The sequence below is a fragment of the Physcomitrium patens genome, chromosome 23 (genome assembly GCF_059467195.1).
Source record: "Physcomitrium patens ecotype Gransden chromosome 23, ASM5946719v1, whole genome shotgun sequence".
NCBI lineage: Eukaryota > Viridiplantae > Streptophyta > Bryopsida > Funariales > Funariaceae > Physcomitrium > Physcomitrium patens.
Genome location: NC_143432.1, coordinates 10,633,156 through 10,655,284, shown reverse-complemented (window position 1 = coordinate 10,655,284; position 22,129 = coordinate 10,633,156). Strand labels below are relative to the sequence as shown.

Sequence of the window (22,129 nt, the reverse complement as noted above, 5' to 3'; positions counted from 1 at the left end):
GGGTTTGCACGTGTGGGGGCTAAGGAGTGTGGACTGTCAGGGCTGCTGCTTCTGCTTCGCACAGTGGGTACATCTCCTGGTGCTGCCTCGCATCCATCCCCCCCTTTTACCCATGCTGCCTCCCTGCTTCATCTCTCGCTCCTCAGGTTGCTTTCGAGTTGGCAATGCGCAGCTCCCGAGGCGCTGCAGCAGAAAGCAGAAGCTGGCTGTGTCAATCCCCACCTGGATGCTGCTGCTGCCTGGGTCCAGGAAAGGCTGCACCTGCTGCTGCTGAGGCTCGTCGTCGTGTGTTGCCAAATGGGAGGGACAAGACCCCTGGTGCTGTTGGTGGTGCAGTTGCTGGAGAGGGAAACAATCGCAGATTCGTAGTGTCATCACCCGGTGGGTTTTCCTGTCTGACTGCCATGCCTCGCCGTCCTCCTTGACATATATTTGTCTTTGCTCCTTTAATTCACTTTTTCTCGGCCGTTGTCGCGTTTCCATGCTGTCGGTGTTTCTAAGTCGTTGCAATAGTGGCACTGTCGGTCAGTACCACGTACAGCAGACTAGTTAAGCACATGCAGGAGGGTGGGGGAGAGTGAGAGGGAGAAGAAATATGGGTTTTCGAGGATACGCTCACGCCATGGCCAGTTACGCTGCACAGTCGAGCTTGTGCCCTCTTCAGTCTAGACCAGTTTTGATCGGCGATGCCCTTTGGATTATCATCACAGACAGAGAGTAGACCAAGAGTAGACTAGGTCAAGATGCTTGCTCTTGCTCACATTGTTGCAGTTCTGATAAGAAGCGTCTTATCTTCCTCCTCAGACGTATTGTTCGGAACTCTTCAATCTGTTTCCGAGTCACAAGTTGGAGGTGGAAGGTGGAACAGGATTTGAGAAAGAGAGTGAAAGACAGCGCAAGCAGAGGAGGAGGAGGAGGAGGAGGAGGAAGAAGAAGAATAAGAAGAAGCTCTCTTTGAACTTGAAAAGGCAACGGGTACATTCTTTAATTGTCACAGTTCAAATGAGTTTCTAGCGTCTCAGGTTTGTTACAGGTTTGCTTCAATGGTTTGCAAAACGTATCCTCTTGAAACAATCTTCCTATTTCTTTCTGGGAGGCGCTCTTACTTGAACTGTTAGTAAAACAACCTTGCATAGCCATTTATTTTCGTGCATGTGTTCTGGGTTTTTGAAGCAGGGAAGCGTGGACAAGGTTTAAGCGGCCAGTCGCTTCTAGAAGTTTGTTTGTGAATGTTGCATTGTTCGGCATGATAGCTCATTGAAGATGAGAGCACTGTGGTGTACAAGGTGGTGATGCTTGTGAACCGATGAGAAAGGGCTTTGGTTGGTTGATCAGATTTGAGTTCAGGGGGAGAGAATGGGGTGCTTGTGGTCGAAGCACTTCGAGGCCCCTGTGTCCACTCCAGCAATTCCAGAAGTAGATCATATTAATTCAGGTTATGAACAACAATCATTCTTGCTCTTCTTTGTCGTTTTGTCTCGGAAGGTCTTTCATGTGGCTTTGGCATCACCAACAGTTTCGTCAGTACTTAACGAACACAAATTAGAAGTTATTTTTTCACTGGATTGGCGTCCTTGACACAGCAGTCTGTCACTGTTTATTCAGGGTACAAAAAATTTTGTTTGTCAGTACTACTGTCGGCAGATACGGGTTTCTTTTTTTGAGAATTTTGGTCTTTGACCCTGCTGTAAACCGTCATACCGTCGCTAAGGTGAATTGGGCGTGGCGACGTAGGATCTGACATAATCATTGCACTGTAGGCGCAGAGAACGGACGACGAGTTGAACCAGAAGAAGTTCCAGCGTTCAGAGAATTCACTTTGGAGTCATTGAGAGCGGCCACCAATTCCTTTAGCAGTGATCAGATAGTTTCAGAAAGTGGAGAGAAAGCACCTAATTTTGTGTATAAAGGCAGGTTGGATCAAAAACGTTTCATTGCCATCAAACGCTTCCCTAAGGCTGCCTGGCCTGATGCCAAAGGCTTTGCGGTACCCACACTTTCTCCTGAACAATCCAAGTGATCACTCTTTGCTATTCTAGGGGATTCTACGCGATGAGATTGTCCTAGCATAAAATGGATTGCCATTACGTTAATTGATCGCGTCTCTTAGATCCTCTTATCCTTGAGTTTGTGTTTAATATCATTATAATTTATGACAAGGGTTATAGGTACGTGCAGTCACCATGCTTCCAAGGTTAGTGAGTTACATTCTTTTCGCTGTGAGTTTTATTTGAAGCGTTTGGATGGAGGGTTTGCAGGATGAAGCATGGAAGGTGGGCCAAGTTCGGCACGAAAGATTGGTGAATCTAATTGGGTACTGCTGTGAGGGTGATGAGCGTCTTCTTGTCGCGGAGTATATGCCAAATGACACTCTCGCAAAGCATTTGTTCCACTGTAAGTGACATCTTTGCTGTATGGGAGGTCTGATAACAAGATAACCTTTTCTGTCTTTCAATGATGATTCTATTCTGTAAGAAGTGTTTTGCGCTAACATTTTCAGGTCATTTGTTCTTAGATGAGGTGCATCTTTACCTTTCCTGGTGGATGATGAAGTTTGTTGATTTTCCATATTCTCTTGTTACAAAGATACTGGGATTTGTTTTGTCATTTGATCTTAGACTTGTGTGGCCGATAATTCTACAGGGGAAAAGCAGCCAATGCAATGGGCGATGCGGTTGCGAGTTTCTTTGTATATTGCACAGGCTTTAGATCATTGTGCCAATAGTAATCTACGTTTGTACCATGATCTCAATGCCTACCGCGTCCTGTTTGATCAGGTATCTCTTTTTGTGAGACACGAGAATGAATTCGACCAAGTCATTGTTACGAGTCTTACTCCTCGGTCTCTATATTCCAAAGAAGAATGAGCTTGGGTGGTCCCAGCACATCTCCTTTTTTATTTTTGTGGTTTTTCCTTTGAACTAGCTCTGCTTGGTATGTGGATGTTAACTAAAGTCTAGAAAACGGTTAGTTTATTTATGGTTATCTGCAATTTATCAGGATGGAGACCCACGTCTCTCCTGTTTTGGGCTCATGAAGAACAGCAGAGATGGGAAAAGCTACAGCACCAATCTGGCTTACACTCCTCCTGAGTACTTAAGAACAGGTATCCCACGGTTTCCCTCTTTCTGGATCGAATATTTGAGCAACCTGGAAATTAGCAATTTCTATTATGTTAAATGTATGCATGCATAATGTATGCATGCTTCTCTTTGGTACGTGACAAATGTCATAAGAGGGTTTGCAGGGAGGGTGACGCCTGAAAGTGTCATTTACAGCTACGGAACGGTTCTGCTGGATTTGTTGAGTGGGAAGCATATACCTCCTAGCCAAGTAAGAGCACCTCGTAAAAATACATTGACTTATTATTTTTCTCCGCTGCTGGAAATCATAAGTGACTGTGATTGTACTATTCTGACTTAATGAAGTGAGCAAAGATATAATGACAGAAGCGCACTGTTACAAAAAAGAACTTTGGTACTCATACAAAAAAAATCTCTTTAATTCAACTGATTTCCGAACGAAAGTTGCTTCCAGCTACTGACGGTTTCATAATGCAGGCTCTGGACTTAATTCGTGGCAAGAATATGATCCTGCTCATGGATTCGTCCTTTGGAGGACAGTTCCCAAATGATGACGGCACAGAGTTGGTTCGACTCGCATCTCGCTGTTTGCAATTTGAACCTCGAGAGCGCCCGAATGCGAAGATGCTTGTTAGTGCACTCACTCCTCTGCAGCGTCGAACAGAGGTAGGCTGTTACCGTGATCTAGTTTGTTACAATTAAAATTCAACTTTGCGGAATTCTTTGAATGTGGGCTTCCTTGATTAAGGTATTGCTGTTTTATTTAACCTAAAAAAAGTAATCTGCTTCTGGCTTCTGGAAGAGACGTTGTAGAAGAATAATAAAAGAAAGAGTTGCATGTTCTGTCTACTGATTTCAGTGATAGTCCAGCAGTGTTTGACGAGTAATGTGCTCAGGAAGGAATGAGGATGCTCACGGGTTTAGCTTTTGTCCTGCGTGGCAATAATCAATGGAAACTACTGAACGATTGTGTGTAGCAAATCCCTTCGTACACGTTGATGGGTATCCAAAGAGGAGATCGTCGAGCTTCTCCCCCTCTTCCGTTGTCACCACTGGGCGAGGCGATTGCTCGAAATGATCACACAGCGGTGCACGAAATTCTCGTGAAAACTGGCTATAAAGATGATGAAGGTGCAGAGAATGAGGTGCGCTGCTCGAACACATTTGACTCTTGTACTTGGTATCTCTGAGGTTCTCTGTACAAGTAATACGCATTTCCAGTTACTGAAGATGATTCATGCTGGAAGTTACACCATAGTCTCTGGGGTTGTGAGAAAGATTTTCACATCCTCTTGTTGTGCACGATGCGCATCACGTTGCAGCTTTCCTTCCAAGTGTGGACAAAGCAGATGCAGGACATGCTGAATTCTAGGAAGAAGGGAGATATGGCATTCCGTGACAAGGACTTCAAGATGGCCATTGATTGCTACACGCAGGTTCGTTCTCGCCCGAGTACTGGAGTGTCGCAAACTTCGATAAGCTTGTCAAGCACCAATCAATTTCTCGTGTTCCTGTCTCAATTTTTTTTTCATGACAATGTGAGGGGCTGGTTTCAGTTTGTCGATGTAGGCACTATGACTTCGCCCACCGTTTTCGCTCGTCGAAGTCTAGCTTACTTACTTAGCGACCAAGCCGAAGCAGCCTTGCGTGATGCTATGCAAGCCCAGTACGTGCACCCCGAGTGGCCGACCGCTTTCTACATGCAAGCAGCAGCTCTCGGCAAGCTCGGAATGGAGACTGATGCTAGCGACATGCTGAAAGAAGGCGCTGCACTCGACTTGAAGAAAGCCAACAGTTTCCATCGTTGAAGCGGGCGAGAGACTTCCCATTTCCCCATTCTCATTGAATCTCTTTTTCCCCTCATCCCTGAAAATCCATGAAGCAAGCTCAAGGTTTTGTGGTAGATTCCACCGCAGATATGGGCCCTGCTTTCTCTCGGTCTCGAACGCGAATGACATGTTGGAACACGCATTGTGACCAGAAGCGTGAGTAGAATCAGATTTTCTCTGCTTGAGCAGAACCAGGGAGGTGAGGAATGAGTCTCGCTCCCATTTGGGTCGAGAGTCTCTCTTGCCCAAGTGTGAATCAGTCATGGCAGGTAGAAGGCAATACAATGGTGGGAGTTGGGGTGTAAAATAAGAACTTTGGGGTGCTAGATTTATGATCAGCTCTGCCGTCTTCGTGCCTCATCTCAAATAAGCATCGTTTCTTCTTCCTTTTGTCTTCGTTCTGCCCTTCTTTTTTTTTTTTTCTTTTTTTTTCTTTTTTTTTTCTCTATCTTTTTACTTTCTGTCCGTCTTCTTTTGTGTTGTGCTTGTGGTGGTTTCAATGGAGGTTGTGAGCTCTCACATGGATTATCCTCTGCTACCTTCAAGACCGTCCTTCTGGAACTATCCTTCTTTTCTTCTTTTTTTCAAATAATAGCCATGACGACATTGTTGTTTTTATTTTATTTTATTTTTGCGAAATTTTCATAAATAATAGAAAATTGATCCTTGTTTTTTATAGTTATATTTAAAAGAATTGCATCATTTTTAACTTTAATTTCGATTTTTAATGTCTTAGAAGACAGTTTTTGTAATTTGTATGTATCTGCGGGAATGTTGTTATTTTTGTTCATTTTCAGAATTCAAAACCTTACATTCTAACACAATTAAAAAAGCTTGTTTATGTGTGTGTATGAAGATGTAGATAAAATAATTGTATATTATATGATTAATTTGTAATTGAGTCTTTAAAAATTACAAAGCATAAAAACAGCTGAATGACTGGACGAAATACGTTACTGTATTTCAAAACTCAAATGAATGAAGACAAACAACTCTTCTTACATTTATCTAAATCGATGAATTGATGTCACAAATTAGTGTACTTTGTCTTTCAATTTCTTAAACAACAGACTATCTTCTTGAGAATGATGCCCAAAAGAGCATTTATCTCTCACCATCAAATAATTTTTCCGCTAAGAAAACAGCTCTCAATATGCCGTAATCAACAATGCTACATCCATTTTTTATTCTTAAGCAGGCTCTACGTAATGCCAACACAAAACATCGCAATGCTAACACTCACGATAAAAATAAAAATAAAATTGTGTGTAGTACAACCACACGAGCTAAGAAACATATTCAATGAAACCAGTAATGTTGAAGTTTAAGATTTGTTAAGGAATTGAACTTCCCCTTGCTGAGGAGTAAGAAAGCATGGCGCCGGAGCAGGAGCAGAGGCGGCAGCAGCAGCAGCAGCAATGACAAAGGCCAAGAGCCGCAACCAGCGACGCAATGGCCGCAGCGGCCACACAGAATGCCCTGAAGCATGAAACCTGAAAGCCTTCAGATAATGCCGTAGAGCCCGAATAGCTGGCCAGATGAGGCCGCTGCACCTACCCCTCACTCACGCTCTGCTTACAAATTCCGTTCTCCCTGCATCATTCTTCGTGTGGCTCCCTCTCCATCGCACAAACGATTGCTCGCTCACTTTTGGGTTCTTCTCACCTCGCTCGCCACCTCTAGCTTTCAGTCTTTCGTTTTGAGCAAGATGGTGAGAATGCCTGGAGCTTTGCTTGCTTTCGTGTTAGCCTCCGCGATGTTAATCTGGGATGTGCCAGTCACTGCCCTTACCATTCCTTCGGGTGCCACTTCGATCCCAAACTTTGAATCCAATGCCAGTGAACTTGTTTGTGGTTATTGTAATTAAGGAATTGGGGTGTCGGGCTAGAATACAGGTACCGTTGATCAGCATTGCATGCATACTAGGCATGTGTGTTGCATTGCTAAACTGACGTGGGGTCTAGACGGTGGCTGCAGGTGCAGCTACAATGGGTAAAATTGGTGGTTTGTTACGAGAGTGTCGATGTGGTTGCAGGTCGAGACAAGGACGCGTGGCCTGAGCTTCTTCATGAGGACTGGGAAGTGGCAAAGGCCGCGTTGGAGTCCAGCGGGTTTGTTCAGAATGTGTACGTGCAGCACCCCGGTGGATCCAGGCCTGCCAACATCGGCAGCCCCGCCGATATTTGGCTCTACACAGACGGCAGCACCACGTACGAGATCCCTCGACGTGGGGTCTGGCATCCTAACCGTAATTCACCTCTTTCCCCTAATCTCGTCGTCGGGTCTGATTTTGTAGCAGTTGTCAGAATAGTTCAAGCACAACATACTCGATCTGCATTAAACCAGTGGCACCTGTGCATCAACCAGGGAATCATCACTTCAGTTGGGTCATGTCATCCCTGTACGCAGAATCAAGTCAATCCTAGTTGTGGACCGAGATCAGATCAACACTAAACCCCTTCGATGAACTTGGTTTCTGTAATGTGAGGTCACGACTGATTATCTGACCCTCGTTGTGTGCCACCCATACTACAGGGTTGGTTCCAGGTTGGCCGGAGCTGACCGGCACCTTCTACACCGCAGCGATTGCGAAAATCAAGTCAGATTATCTCGGTGTGACTGTTATATACAGCCCCAAGGGCTCACCAGTTTACACAACCGAGATTCGGATGGACCGCGTCATCGTGAGCATCAACAGCACCGATGGGACGGTGCTCGGGGTACCCTCGGTCTATTAAGAGCTCGAAGCAACTGATTCACATTCACAAACTGAGAATGCATAGTCCAGAGTCATAGTCCGTTTTTTAGGTCTGTTAGTTTTCCTCATGCACACCCTCTTCGAGTCCTTGGCCTTGTTCTCAACTTCCAGGAATAAAACTGTTTTCCTGTCTCGTGTATGTTTAACTGGTTTTGCTGCTCGACTCACACACTGAATGTCTAGAAACTGATCGTGAATTTGCATGAATGCCTATCAGTTTAGGCTTCGAGGTTACTTGCTCTGGTTCAGCCTGATTCGACGTAGAGCTTTTCCTTAAGAAGTGTGAATGCTGTGACACCATGTTTCTACTATTGCTGTCAAATATTGTGGTACATGCGATGGAGTGGTGCAGAAACTTCAAATCATATTGAAACGGTGCATGAGAAAGATATGAATGATATGTGATAATAGAAGACGAGCATGAAATTCAGGATTGATCAACCTTGGACTTGATGGTGTCAATTTGAGTGTTGATAAGGAATACTTGGGTGTTTGATGAAAGTGCAATAACTTGTTGGGAGGTGCCCATCAATGTTCTGTGGTGAGTTTCGGTAGAATTTCCACATCTCGATTTGTTAGTTTTGATAAAAATAAAAATCACAAGTTTATTACTCATATTAGTTTTCCACACAGCTACATGAATTTTTTACAGTTTGATGTAATAAGAATATTATGAAATATAAGTTTTTTGAAATTTGTATTTATCGATGATTTTGATTGATTGTTAACTAATCTAACATTGCGTGATTTCATTTTCATTTTTTCAATCTAAATTGCTTGAACTTAATGAGCTTGTATCATCTATTTACATATCATCCTTATATGAGCTTGTATCATCTATTTATCTGTCTCTATTTATCTGTCTCTATTTATCTGTTTCAATTAAAATACACACACACACACATATATATATATATATATATATATATATATATTAATTACATACAATAATTCAAATAAAAGTAGATTTAGAGTTAATTTGTTTGTTGAAACTGTAATAAAAATAAATTTTGAATATTTTAAGTATATATATATATATATATATATATATATATATTCAAGATTTGTTTTAAAATGGCTGCCAATAATTAAAAAAAAATATTATGATATATGATATAAAGAAAATGAAGTCAAAAATTATGTTTTGAATATATGTTTTGATTATTAGAGAAATCTATGTTCAAAAACATAAAGATTGTAAAAACTTTATTTCACTATATACAAATCTACAAACACATGTATATATGCATATGCATTTTTAAATAATTAATAAAATAAAAAATAATTGAATAAAAATTGCAAATATTAACCTGTAAAGATCCTATAATTAAGATTTTTGGTTTTTACAATTTTAAACTAGTTGATGAAAACTAATTTATTGTATCCTATGCAATAAAATAGTACCTAAAAAAAAGCTTAAATTTTAAATCGCTAAAGTAAATTGATTACATTTGTAAACTTATAAAAAAAATTATGAATTAAAAGATTTAATTCATTTTAATAAATTTAAAACTATTTATTTCTTACTTTGCAGTAAAATTACAGTTCCTACATTAAATTCTTTAAACACATTTCATATTTTGTAAAAAATTATTGATTTTTTTTAATAATATAAGGAAAATAATTGTGTTGATGTTTTAAGCATATTGTTGAAAATGACATGGTACTTTCCTTTGCTGTTATCCACAATAAGTTTGATACTTGTGTATATGAAGCTTAAGGTCTATTCTTCAAAAGCATAAAATCAAAGAAATCCAAAATTCCAATAGAAAACTTAAGCAAAGTTAATAACCAAATCATGTTTAAGTATCAAGAGATACCATGAACATTAAATATCAATCAAAGATCTTTGCGCTTTTATTGAATTGCATCACAACCGTAAATCAATAATTTCAGAGTTCACCATGCAAAATTCTCATCTAACATGTGAATCCATCATCTTTATTTGCAATTTTATTCCCCATGTTATTATACATTTGAATATAGATAAAGAATGACTTTACCTCATACCATATTATAGCAAATTTATATGAATTCAACTTGAATGTGGCTCAAGCTTCATCATAAAGTACATGAAATCTTCCTACAACCCACAAAGTGAAACACTAATTATTCATGTATCCCACCTCATGAAATCCATGTGCAAGTGTCTTTAATTAACTTTGTCGACCTCCAATGTTTCCATTTCCTTATTAAATTTTAATCACATTTGTTCTAATCCTTCAAATTTCATGGTAAAAGTAAGAGCTTTAGACAAGACACCGAACTAATAAATCTGCACATTGACACCAAATGATGTGTTTCATACTTATTATGAACAATAACCAAATTTAGAAAATCTAATGTGACAGATGAATCAAACCAGAATGCAACGTAGATAGTTGAAATCTATTTTAAGTTTAGGAATTTGTTCCATTTTAAATGACAAACATGTTTCGAAAAATTGCATGTTGTGGAGAGATTTTAGTTTAAGGAAGTACTGAAAACTGAGTTCGGTGCCACTGATTTGGAAGTTACAACTCCAGTTTCGTAGAAAAAACGAGGATTATAACTCTACAACATTCCATTGTGTGGCATGAATTGCTGTGCGATACGAGCAGTTTTGTCGAACTTCGGGTTACTGACGCATCGGAGCATCGGTGCATCCCCCATTTTCAAGAGCTCGGCCATCGATGGAGCAGGCCTCGCTTGGTTGAATCACAACCTGCTTCGATCAGACAGATAGCAGAACCGGATGGTCCAGTGCTTGCTTGCGGCTCTGGACATCCAGTCTGACACTCTTCTATTGCAGTCTAGAATTCATAGCTTTGCTCTACGTGGGGTGTGAGCCCCACCGATGTGGGGCTCACAAATGGGGATTTGAGACAACAAGTGTTCCAACAGGAATCTTGCACTGAATGACATTCATGTCGTCGACGCAGCAGCAGCAGCAGCATCTTCCCTGAAGCACTGAGCATACACGGAACGCCTGACCGTGTTCTCGTAGGAGCCTGCAGTTAGATGAACTAAAATTCGTAGTCACTGGTCTTTCGTTTTGTTAGGCGTAGCGACGAAGTTGCTGTCCTGTGAGAACAACTTCGTAACCATGCCAGCGATGTCCGCTGTTCGGGTATCGGCAAGTCTATTCAGTAACCAGGCCCTGCAAGCATTTCCAAAACTGAAAATGATGCCCACTCACCCATCACAAGCTCTCAGTGAGTGCAAGAATGACGACAGTAAGATCCTCCGCGTTTCAATTCATGGAGATTGGTGTGCCGAGACCCAACAAACTCTTCTTCTTTTTTCACTTCTGATTCATCTGATAATCACGGTGCTCAAAATCTCGGAGCGAGAGAGGGAGCGCGTTAAGGATCTGCTAGGCAACCGCCACTCATATCATGTTGAATAATATTTTATAATTAAATTTGGAGCAGTTGATTTCATACGGAGATGTAGCTCAGATGGTAGAGCGAGAGCAAAGATCAAAGTTTAGATTTAATCAAAATTTCAAATTTTTTGAAATGGCTATAACGAGAGCTCAAGGTGTGGACTAGAGCGAATACAGAGCCAAACAATTGTTTACCCCTGAATTTAGCAGAGCTCATCGTTGTAAGGAAAATTACAAATAGAGACTCACAAGCCCACAGACAGGCTGGACCCAGTAAAGCGGCGAAACAAAAAAAACGATAGACATAATTGCGAACGAGCACCCTCGCACGAGGAAGACGGCGGCGAAGGAGTTCAGCAGCAAAGGAACCAATATCGCAAGGATAACTCGGGGGCACACAGCTGCAAATTTATCATCTAGAACCTTCAAACTTTGATGATACAATCACACAGCATCCTATTGCAACCATTACTCGGTCTCATATAAACAGGTGCAACACGCAAAGGGTATCCGAGTTACATCACGGGGGCATCATGGCAACAAAAAGACCCGAGGAAGGGGCAACCCAAACTACATTAGACGGCCATCTCAAAGTGGACCTTCCTCAGTCTAATACCTTAGCATTGGAGACCATGCCAACACAAAGCACACAATCAACACACCAAAAGTCTCCCAAGTCTAAGACAACCCATCAGGCACACCTGGACCCCATCACGAAGGAATTATCTATCTTTAGGGATCCAGACCTGGAAACAGTGACACAAAGATTTGCGTCACAATTACCACAAAACCTTAGACACCTAGTACAGACACAATGGGAGGAAACAGTGCATTATATCAGGGCTAACCCACATCTAGGACTCGCCCACAAATCGACAGTAGAAGGAGAACTACGGAGAATACTACAAAAAATAAAACCGTAAGTGGAGACCCTCCTGACAGCTAGTGGCATTGATCCACACAAATAGAAGGCTCTCAACCAGCGCAAGAAAGTATCAAAACTGTTAAACTATCCAACAACACTTTTCAAGTCCTACAAGAAGGAGCCGCCTGAATGCGCAGTCAAGCTGTGATTGGCCACGTACACTGCAATTTAGGTCCCAAAGTACTCCGAGACTTGGCCCAGCATACGCTCTATTGGTCCTTCGAATCATTATCCATGCTTGGCGGAGGTTTCTTCAAAGTAATATTCGCAGAGGAAGAGGGCAGGATGCATACACTTGCCAAACAACATCACATCAAACTAAATGAAATCTTCTTCACCCCTTGGCGTCCAAACTTCAACCCTAAAACGGAAGCCGACGGTGATACACGACTGATAAATCCAATGTGGGTGCAGATACATGGACTCCCCACATTACTGCAAACACCACAAATTCTAGTAGAAATAGTTAATCAATTTGCAAAGGTAATAAGGATAGTCACAGAAAACCAATACCGAGACATGGCGGCGAGACCACGTGTTTGCATTCTTGTATCAGACAGTGACGCCCTACCATCCAAGGTGAACATTCCCGACTACAAGGAGGAGATCGCACCGAGTACCACATCAAATACAGTGGTCCCCCCACTCAATATAGCCAATTTCGCAGTACATCCCACCAAGTGCGTAACTGCAGTCTCCAAATCAACACAAGACAAGTCATGCACTCAAGGATCCCCAACTAATAGAACAGACAACAGACGAACGGATCCAACAACCCCACACAACACGGAATGATCGAGAGAAACCTCACAATACACACAGGACAGACCGCACAGAGGACTTATGGCCAACACACGATTGACATGACAGGAGAAGAAAACATCTCCCAAACCCGTACACCCCGAATCACCACAGGGAGCAGTGGGATATAGCACCTCAAAAATACACCCCAACCTTTGGTTCGCGCTAGGAGTACAAGGAAATAACACCCACAAATGGCAGCATTACACCGATCTTAATTCGCAAAGTCTATGATCGGCCCATTGAAATATCAATAGAAATCCAGAACGGCCATGAATCACATCTCTGCACTGCGAGCATATAACAAATGAAAGGAGAAACACAGTGGACTTTTGCAGGTGCACGTGTACACATGACCAACATAGCAATGCAAGCACTTAGAAGCGAGATTATCAACCGTAATAGTGGTAATAACCGACTTCACCAATGGACGGATGCATTGTGGATACCGTGCACATCTACGAACAAAAACAACACAAGCATGGAATAGTACACACTTACCCCTACAACCCAACCATAACTAAGATCAGATCAGAAGAACCAATGGGACACACTGGAAACAACTTCCACTCAAAAGCGAGAGAGACTCCACGGAACCATTGTTGCAAAAAATACAAGCAATAACATTGGAGGAATGGCGCCTGCACCGTGACATAATCCAAAAACAATCAATAACTTATGCCGCTGCCCCAATCAATGCCAACCTAGACCCCAACACTACATTTGAATCAATTTTGGGAGCCGTGCACGAGCGATAAACATCCATTGATGTCCAAGCAGCTCACAGTTGCTTCTTACAATATCCAGTGCCTCGGCAGAGGACTAGAAGGCGTGCGCAAACGCCGAGAGATACAAGAACTATTCCAATCTATTCAACCACAACCTGATATATTACTTCTACAGGAAGTACGGTTAACACTAGCAGAATGCCTTGAAAGAACCGATCAGATGAATTTTCTGAATGGAGCAGTTCTGTAGAATGAAGGCACTTACTCAGCACATAAGGATAGCTCCGCAGGAGGGACTACAATGATTACCTCGCCAAAAATCACAAGCAATATATGTGAACACGGGGTCAGTGTGCAAGAAAGAGCTCAATTCCTAACATACATAATTCAAGCCAAATAAAAAATAAGAATTCTTAATATCTACTAGTATAGCTGTACTGGACAGCGAGCTAGCTTATGGCAAAAGATAGCTAACTACCCTCTCCCGAAGGCTAAATGGATTATGATTGAATGCTTCAACTTCATAGAGGTCCTAGCAGATAAAATAGGGGGATGACCCACCATGGGACAGGGTATGAGAGAGAACAAAGCTTGGACAAACTTAATTGTACAACTTGGATTACAAGACATTCAATCTGGAAGAATTTTGCTACATGAACCAAAAATAATACACTTGGGATAACATGTATCAACACCCCACTATGGTGGCTATGAAGATAGATAGATCATATATCATAAGAGAGTTGTAAGAAAAAGGTGGTATGGTGGACATTTGGTTGATACAAAACTTGATATTGGATCATTTAGCCATATTTTTGAAGGTAAAACAATGAAGCTTTGCCTTTGTCCACACACAATACTTTGACAAGCAACAACTTCACATTGAACATGGCAAAGAGATTTTAATCCAAGCATGGATTGCTGCAATACAACAATAACAACAAAATCAAATGTGGGTGGCTAAAATCTTAGTAGTCCTACATGCAATCAAAGAGTGTGATGCATAGGAAGGAACTAAGTGGAAGAAAGAATTGAGAATAACTTACCAATTATAGATAGAAAAAATATTTATGGCTAAACTACACCTAAAGCAGAATTGAAACAATATAGTTGTACAAAAGCACTCAATGCAGCTAAAACAAAGTTGTAGGCAATCCACCAAGTCCAATTAATAAAATAGTTTGATTCTTTAGCTCCAAAGTAGACTAGAGTCATAGATCAATATAATGTGGATTTTTTTTATCATTTTAGTGAGAGAAACAAAAACACAAGAATTTACGAATTCAACGACCAAAGTAGAATCTTAACCCATCAATCAAATATGGTCTATTATGCACAACAAATTTTGTATAGTCAAGATGCAATAGTAAACAATAATAAAGCCGCCTAAGCCAATTGTCTCTCAAATGTCTTAAAACAAGTGACACACAAATGGAACCAAGAACTGAAAAAAAACCAATCAATATGCAAGAAGTTACCAAGGTAGTAAAAGGCCTCTCGACTTGAAATTGACATCATCTCAATAGAGTTTCTATAATTCTATTGGCAAAAAATCTAAGCAGATATATTTCACTTTGTTTAAGAAGTAATAATAAACAAAGTTCTACTTAGAAAGCTCAATACTAGCAAGATAACCTTAATATAAAAACCTAATGATTACGCCGTCATCACTGACTATAGACCAACTTTCTTGTAAGTATAATTTACAAAATTATTGCGAAAAATTTAAGAAATATTTTATTTTCAAACCTCTTCTATTGGATATACATATTATAAACCAGATTTATCAAAGGGGAGTGCATTTTTTGACAATAAGTATCTAACATTAAATGCAATAGAGTAGGCCAAAGAAAATAACTAAGAATTGATCATAATGTTACTAGATTTTAAAAAGGCCTATAATTATATCAATTGGACATTTCTAATAGTAACATTAGCCTAGATAGGATTTTCATCTATCTGAATCAATATGTTCATGGCCTTCAATTGAGATGTGGCAGCTACAATCACAATCAATAAACAACAAAGATCCACCTTCATTTTAGAAAGATTTATATGTCAAGGATGCCCCTTGGTACTATATTATATTCATTTACAACTGACATTCTTAGATATATGCTTAAAGTTACAACATGGAATATATAAGGACTTTAACTGCCAAATGGTTCTACAATCAACAATCAAATATTTATTGATGACATGGTCCTACACCCCACTAGTAATCCAAAAAATCTCACAAGAATAATGGCAATATTACGTAGATTCTATAAAGTATTTGAAGCCAAAGAAAATTGGTATAAAATGTATGTTATATGGAAAATTCTAAATGAATAGACATGATAATAAAAAAATTATTATTTAAAAAAAAAAAAAAAAAAAAAAACATAATTTAGAAAACCAAAGAATAAGCTATTAAATATCTTAACTTTTCTATTAGCTACAAATTAGTAGGTGAAGACTGCAATAAGATATTGCAATAGCTCAAATAACACCTAGTTAAATAGAGCCTCAAAAAACTCTTGCTTATAGGTTGGATGCTTGTTATTAAGTAGGTAAGATTCACCTACCCAAATGAAAGCCTTTCTAGCCAACTTAGTAACTTGTAGTTTCACATCAACATTAGAATCTTAGAAAGTCTTAATACAACATAGAATAGAAATAACATGCATCAAGTATTACAATACGTGGCATCCTAGTAAGTACTAGATGATAAGTAGCAATATGCATGTTACTACAAATCGGCTCTCTACTATGGCAAAGCATATCAAAGCTTAAAAAAATGTGCTGACATGCCTACTCCCTTCCTGCCAAAATATTGCAATGAAATCTTTAAGCAACCAATTCATGGCAATCCATAGTTAGTAGATTTAGAAAGAAGAATGTGAGGATTTAATAAAGATAATAGACTCATATAATGGTCATACAAGAGGGTCCACTTTCTAAGAGACATCTAAATATATGAGATGGTTCACCTTGACAAAAGGCATCTCAATTGGCTATTAAAGAAGCATCATTGATATAAATCCACACTATAAGCTATGCAATTTGAAAGAAAACGTAATAATTTAATATGCATTTTGAGATTGTATATGTATGTCCAATGTGAAAGAAATACAATATTCTTTGATGATTAGCCTTACTAAATCACATCAATAACTAGAATAATGTACTAAATGGTACTTTAAATCTAACAATATTAATAGAAGATATTAATTTCACACCAACAATACAAATATAAAAAGATAAGGATAGAGATTCATTTCATATTGGCGAAATTTTTTTCAAAGCTTAGAAGACAACATTTTAGATGGGATAAGAGGCTTGAAAAGAATTATATTGCAAATCCTCTAAGAACCACAATCAAAAGGCATCACTATTCACTATGATTTGGATAGAATACTCAATCTTTGCAAGTTGTAATCCTCTCATCTAGAAATTACTGCCTCTTCTTCAATTCTTTTTAGCAAAATTGGCCATAAATTCTTGACAAAACAATGATGAATCAAAGCCAATTCCACATCTAATGCTAAGAACTGCCATTAAAGAGATATTTGTATTAGTAGACTATTGACAAATGGCACAATTAAAAACTACCACCTAGGCATAGAGAATTTAGTAATTGGATAGTAAAGGAATTCTCTATCAAATAAAAATAACAACAATGAGAGAAACCTTTATTATAAGAAACATTGACAAAATAACTCTCAAAGACAAAATGAGCTCCAAAGTATAACACCAATACTTTGATAATGATTCTATCAATATACTAATCACATGTTTTCAAGAAATAATATGCACACTTTGCTCCAAATCTTTGTAACATTAGTCTATAATGATGTCAATGTTATAGACTTTTTTAAACTCATAGATGTACTCTTCCTATCCTAAATAGCTTGGATGTATCTATTAGAGGGAACAATAGAATTGCAAAAAGATATACAATTAAGGAGTACCACAAGTAGGTCAATGATACTTTAGATATTAAAACCAGAACTATGGCTTAAAAAGTATAGGTAGAGGTATAACTTAGAAAGTATGTACTAACATACAATGGCCTAGTTCGAATATGCAGCTATAAAATATCAACATAATAGCTACAATTATAGTATGGCTATAATGCTAGTTGGCCACAAATATAGTCGCTATGAAAAAAAGTCCCAATTCAAGTGGGATATTGTGTTACAAAGTATAACAACCACATCAAGGATGTCATGCCCACAAAAAGCATACAACATATTAATGTATGTTATACTTTTTAACCAATATGCAGATTTCAACTCACATAGTAAAGCGCTAGCTTAATAAGCAAGAGATATGGGGATCAATACTCTACTTTTTTAACTTTACCTTTGAGCCATATTTGGATAAATTATTTTAATTTATTATAATATAAAATGTATTACACACTTATAATATTAAAACCCTACTATATCAATTTTAAATATTTTGACTCCTTTAAGGCTAAAAATATCAATTGATTGTGGATTTAATATTTTTAACTATCATAGGTTTTTATTCAACTTTTATTATTGTTTATTTGGTAAATAATAATTATTTCAAATAGTCTAAACACACATCCCTTCTTCTAGTCTATCTTTTTAGTCTTCATTGACTATGTGATTTGAATGGACACATTTTTGTAAAACTATTTGAATATCACCCATCCAATCTCAGAAGCTTCTTGTTTGATCTTTTCTGAGGTTGTTTTAAAATACAGCTTTGATTAAGATAAGTAAACATTACACATGTGTCTGCAGAATATGTTAATCTCAATAAATCACTACTTTGTTCCATTTCAATCATTTCGAAGGAAACAGTAGCTTTCTGAACAATTGATACTCTTGGAGTGATTAAACAAACTTGTTGCTTCTAATGAGTGTGTGCTTTGGTAACTCCTTTGTTCTTGTTTATACTTTTAATTAAAGTGGTCTTGTGTATTTTACATTTAAACTCGTGATTTATTTTTTAATTCATGTTTTGTTGTACTTTATCAATGCACTTCCACTCCTTTGATATGAATAGGAGTCTTTTAAATGAGATGGGCATTACATCAGATCATCTCTCAAGACAGGATAAGATAATAAGAATCACTAAAACATACTCATCTATTTTATTGTAAATGTCAAGTGCTTGAAGTTCATATTGTGTTGTAGTTTTTTGAAATATGTATTTCATGTATTTTAAGATTAAATTATTCTAAACAGAAAACTTGCAAATTGTACTCCGAAATTCCATAAAGTTCAGAATAAATAAATAAATGTTTGCTTTTAATTAATAATTTAATGATACACAAGTTTCTTATATCAATAATTCAAACTTCTGAAATTTTATAAAAATATGTATGCACAGCTTCTAATCCTTTGAAACTCAAAATTCAGTGGCAACTACAGTTCTTAATTTTTTTTGCAAATATTTGTCACGTGTTTGATAAATGTGATTGCAATAGATCTAAATTAGTACAAAGGGTAATATATAAAAAATAAAAAATAAAAATTCATTTTTTATTTCTCTAAGTTGTAATAGGATCCTAATGTGTTATAATGGTTAGCATTAATATATCATTATCTTTAACTTCTACACACTATTGAATTGATAAGATGAATGTATTTTTAAAAATTGCCTAAATTTTTAAATAAATAAGATAAATTAAGAAATGCATATTATTATATTGAAGATAATCTTCAAAAATAAAATATACTATGATGTGATTTGGATAATAAATAATAGTATTTAAAATTCTAATTAGATCATAAATAAAAATAGTACCATGATGAGATATTGTACAATAATAGATTTATGTTTATAATATTAAAAAAAAATGGCCACTATTGTTAAAAAAACTAAAATCTTATAATATAATAGATAATAATTAATAAAAATAGAAAAATTTCAAGATGCTTCTTTTTATTATATTTGTGACATATATAAGATTAAAAATATACAAATTTGCTAAATTTTGGTAGTAACACTAATAAAGAGTAAAATACATACCATATCAATTAATAGCTTTTAAATTAATTTTTATCATAATTATAGGTTTTAATAAAACAAATATGACATAAATGTTCTCTATACTTATTAAACATGAATAGTATTAATAAAATTTTAATTACAAATTGAAAAATATTAAAGAGAAATAAGTAACTAGTTTAAAAATAGCATATTAATGACTAAAAATTTAAATAAATATTAATATCGATATTAATATTTTAATTTCTAATTATAGATTTAATGTTATCTTATTACATAGAAAATAATTATCTTACAAATTAATTGAAATATATATAGAAAAATGGTTATGAATATAAAATATATATTCAAATTTAAAGCATAGATCCATGTATGTGTATACACATCTTAGTAACCATCATAGTTCTTTTAAAGTTAGGAGGACTTTATATCTATAAGCCTACCTTGAAAAGCCATGGTTCATGTTGAGAATGTTTAGAAAGACATAAGAGTAATAGTAAGTCATACACACACACAAGAGTAGTAGTAAGTCATACACACACAAGAGTAGTAGTAAGTCATACACACAAGAGGGTTTCTAGGGAGAGAGAGCTTCACACATAAAAATCTATTGATCTAGTTGTGTCTCGTATACAAGAAGAGAACAAGGAGAGAAGATAATCAGTACTTCTCTACTAGACTCTAAATAATGTAGCTATAGTATTTATTACATTCTACAATAAATATTATAGAGAGCATCAGCTATATTTAATGATCTCAACACTCTTCCTCGCTCATCATAATATTTACATAATATAAAATTTTTATAGAATTATGATCTATACATTTCTGTGATCTTGGAAGATCAACAATTATTGCCTTATTAAAACCTTATCTAAGAAAACCTTATTTTATTTAAGGACAAAACCATAGATGAAGGAAAAAGAGTACAACATCTTTTTCTTTAATTATTTAAAGAGCTCATTAACTTTCTTATTCAAGAAGAGCAAGTTGCCGCATACTAATGCCATAAGTAAGTTGATGATAGTTGCTTAATGGGAGAGCTTTGGTGAAGACATCAACAAGGTTATTTGTAGATTCAATTTTCTTAATTATAAGTGTTTGATCAGTAATCAAGTCATGGATATAACTAAAATACTTTGGATCAATATGCTTTGTCCTGTCACCTTTAATGAAACTAACTTGCATCTGTGCAATACAAGCACTTTTATCTTCATGCAAGATAGTTGGAGAATCATCATATGAAAATCCACATATTGTTTGAATGAATTTATCAATTGATCGCAACCAAATACATTCTTGAGATGCTTCATATAAGGCAATAATTTTTGCATGGTTGGATGAAGTTGCAAGTATTGTTTGTTTCACTGATTTCTATGATATTGCAGCTCCATGTCTTAAGAATACATATCCTATTTGAAATTTAGCTATTGCAATATCAGATTTATATCCTGCATCACAATATCCAACCAATTTTGGATCTATGGATTGTGTGTAGTATAATCCGAAGTCTTTAGTATCTTTTAAATAACGTAATAAATATTTGATGCCATTCTAATGTCGTAGTCTTGGACGTGTACTATGTCTTGCAAGAACACTAACTCCAAATGTAATATCTGGTCTTGTAGATGTAGCTAAATACAAAAGTGCTCCAATCGCTGCAAGGTATGGATATTGGTCTCCCAATATTTCCTCCTCCTCTTCGCATGGACGGTATGGATCATGACCATCACAACCACATCCAACCATTGGTGTGGACAATGAATAAGCATCAATCATATTAAATCTTCACAAGATCCGTCTAATATACGTTATCATATTGTAACACATCTATATGATGAAAATATAAATGAAGAAGATTTATTAATATTTAGTCACCTTAGATGTTAGAAGCGGCAGTCAATTTCAGTGCAAATATTGAGAGGCCGGGTTCAATCACCCCGTTACAGTCAACCGGGGCATATTCACCAATAACAAAATGCTCCGTTCGATTCCAGTAACGGGAGTCAGCAGGAAGAGAAAGGATCAATTCAACGTCGGATGAGCCTGGTTCGAAGAGCCAATTGAATCCAATTTCAGAAGACATCTAATCTAAGTCCTATTACGGGCCTCTTATCTAGTATGAGACTTGACTTGGTCGAGCAATCCAATGCGGTCCAATTACGGGGCTTCGATTCCATTTAAGGCTGTTCTGTTCTTTGTGCCGTTCCGGAAACGTCCTTTTTGTAAAAGGATCTCTTAAATGTGAAATTTGGGGGGGAGAAAGCGAGGTCGGCTGTTCTACTTCGAGGAGTCCAAGGCAAAAGAATAAGATCTTCTCAGGGTAAAAGAGGAGGGTAGGTTAAAAAATGGTTTTTTTTTTTTTTTCTTTTAGAGAATTGGGATTTTAGGTCGGAGAGCTAGCTTCATGCTTTCGAAAAAAGACACAGAATGGGGGTTTTAAGTCGGAGAGCTAGCTTCATGCTTTCAAAAAAAGATGGAGAATTGGGGTTTTTTTTTTATATAGGATTTTGGAGAGACTGAGAGGATGGTTGTTGAAAGTCAGTGTTATATTGGTGAACTGGATTTTTCCAGAAGGGAGAAAAGGCTGGTACTCTTGATTGTTGATGGAATGGAAGATACTTCTGTGGTTGAAATTCAGAGTTGTCTAGAAGGTTGAGTATGCTGA

At 37.4% G+C, this 22,129-nt stretch overlaps 2 protein-coding genes across 4 annotated transcripts; both read left to right on the top strand.

Moving 5' to 3' along the window:
* Nucleotides 1-238: 238 nt before the first annotated feature.
* LOC112275529 (serine/threonine-protein kinase BSK1) lies at nt 239-5,298 on the top strand. 3 transcript variants are annotated; one of them, XM_024505961.3, is made up of 12 exons: nt 239-381; nt 805-975; nt 1,174-1,435; nt 1,767-1,987; nt 2,259-2,394; nt 2,644-2,777; nt 3,001-3,106; nt 3,248-3,333; nt 3,561-3,749; nt 4,061-4,228; nt 4,406-4,519; nt 4,640-5,298. In XM_024505961.3, exons 3-12 carry the CDS (start codon nt 1,357-1,359, stop codon nt 4,889-4,891), a joined length of 1,485 nt encoding a protein of 494 aa, XP_024361729.1. In that variant the 5' UTR covers nt 239-381; nt 805-975; nt 1,174-1,356; the 3' UTR covers nt 4,892-5,298. The 3 variants fall into 3 exon arrangements, with proteins under 3 accessions (XP_024361729.1, XP_090102936.1, XP_024361722.1); XM_090246810.1 differs by having other exon boundaries at nt 1,761-1,987; XM_024505954.3 differs by lacking the exons at nt 239-381; nt 805-975 and adding an exon at nt 1,007-1,022 and having other exon boundaries at nt 1,761-1,987.
* Nucleotides 5,299-6,434: 1,136 nt separating this feature from the next.
* LOC112275787 (uncharacterized) lies at nt 6,435-7,803 on the top strand. Its single transcript, XM_024506427.3, has 3 exons — nt 6,435-6,714; nt 6,948-7,160; nt 7,448-7,803. The coding sequence occupies exons 1-3, from the start codon at nt 6,621-6,623 to the stop codon at nt 7,648-7,650; spliced, it is 510 nt and encodes a 169-aa protein (XP_024362195.1). The 5' UTR covers nt 6,435-6,620; the 3' UTR covers nt 7,651-7,803.
* Nucleotides 7,804-22,129: the final 14,326 nt, after the last annotated feature.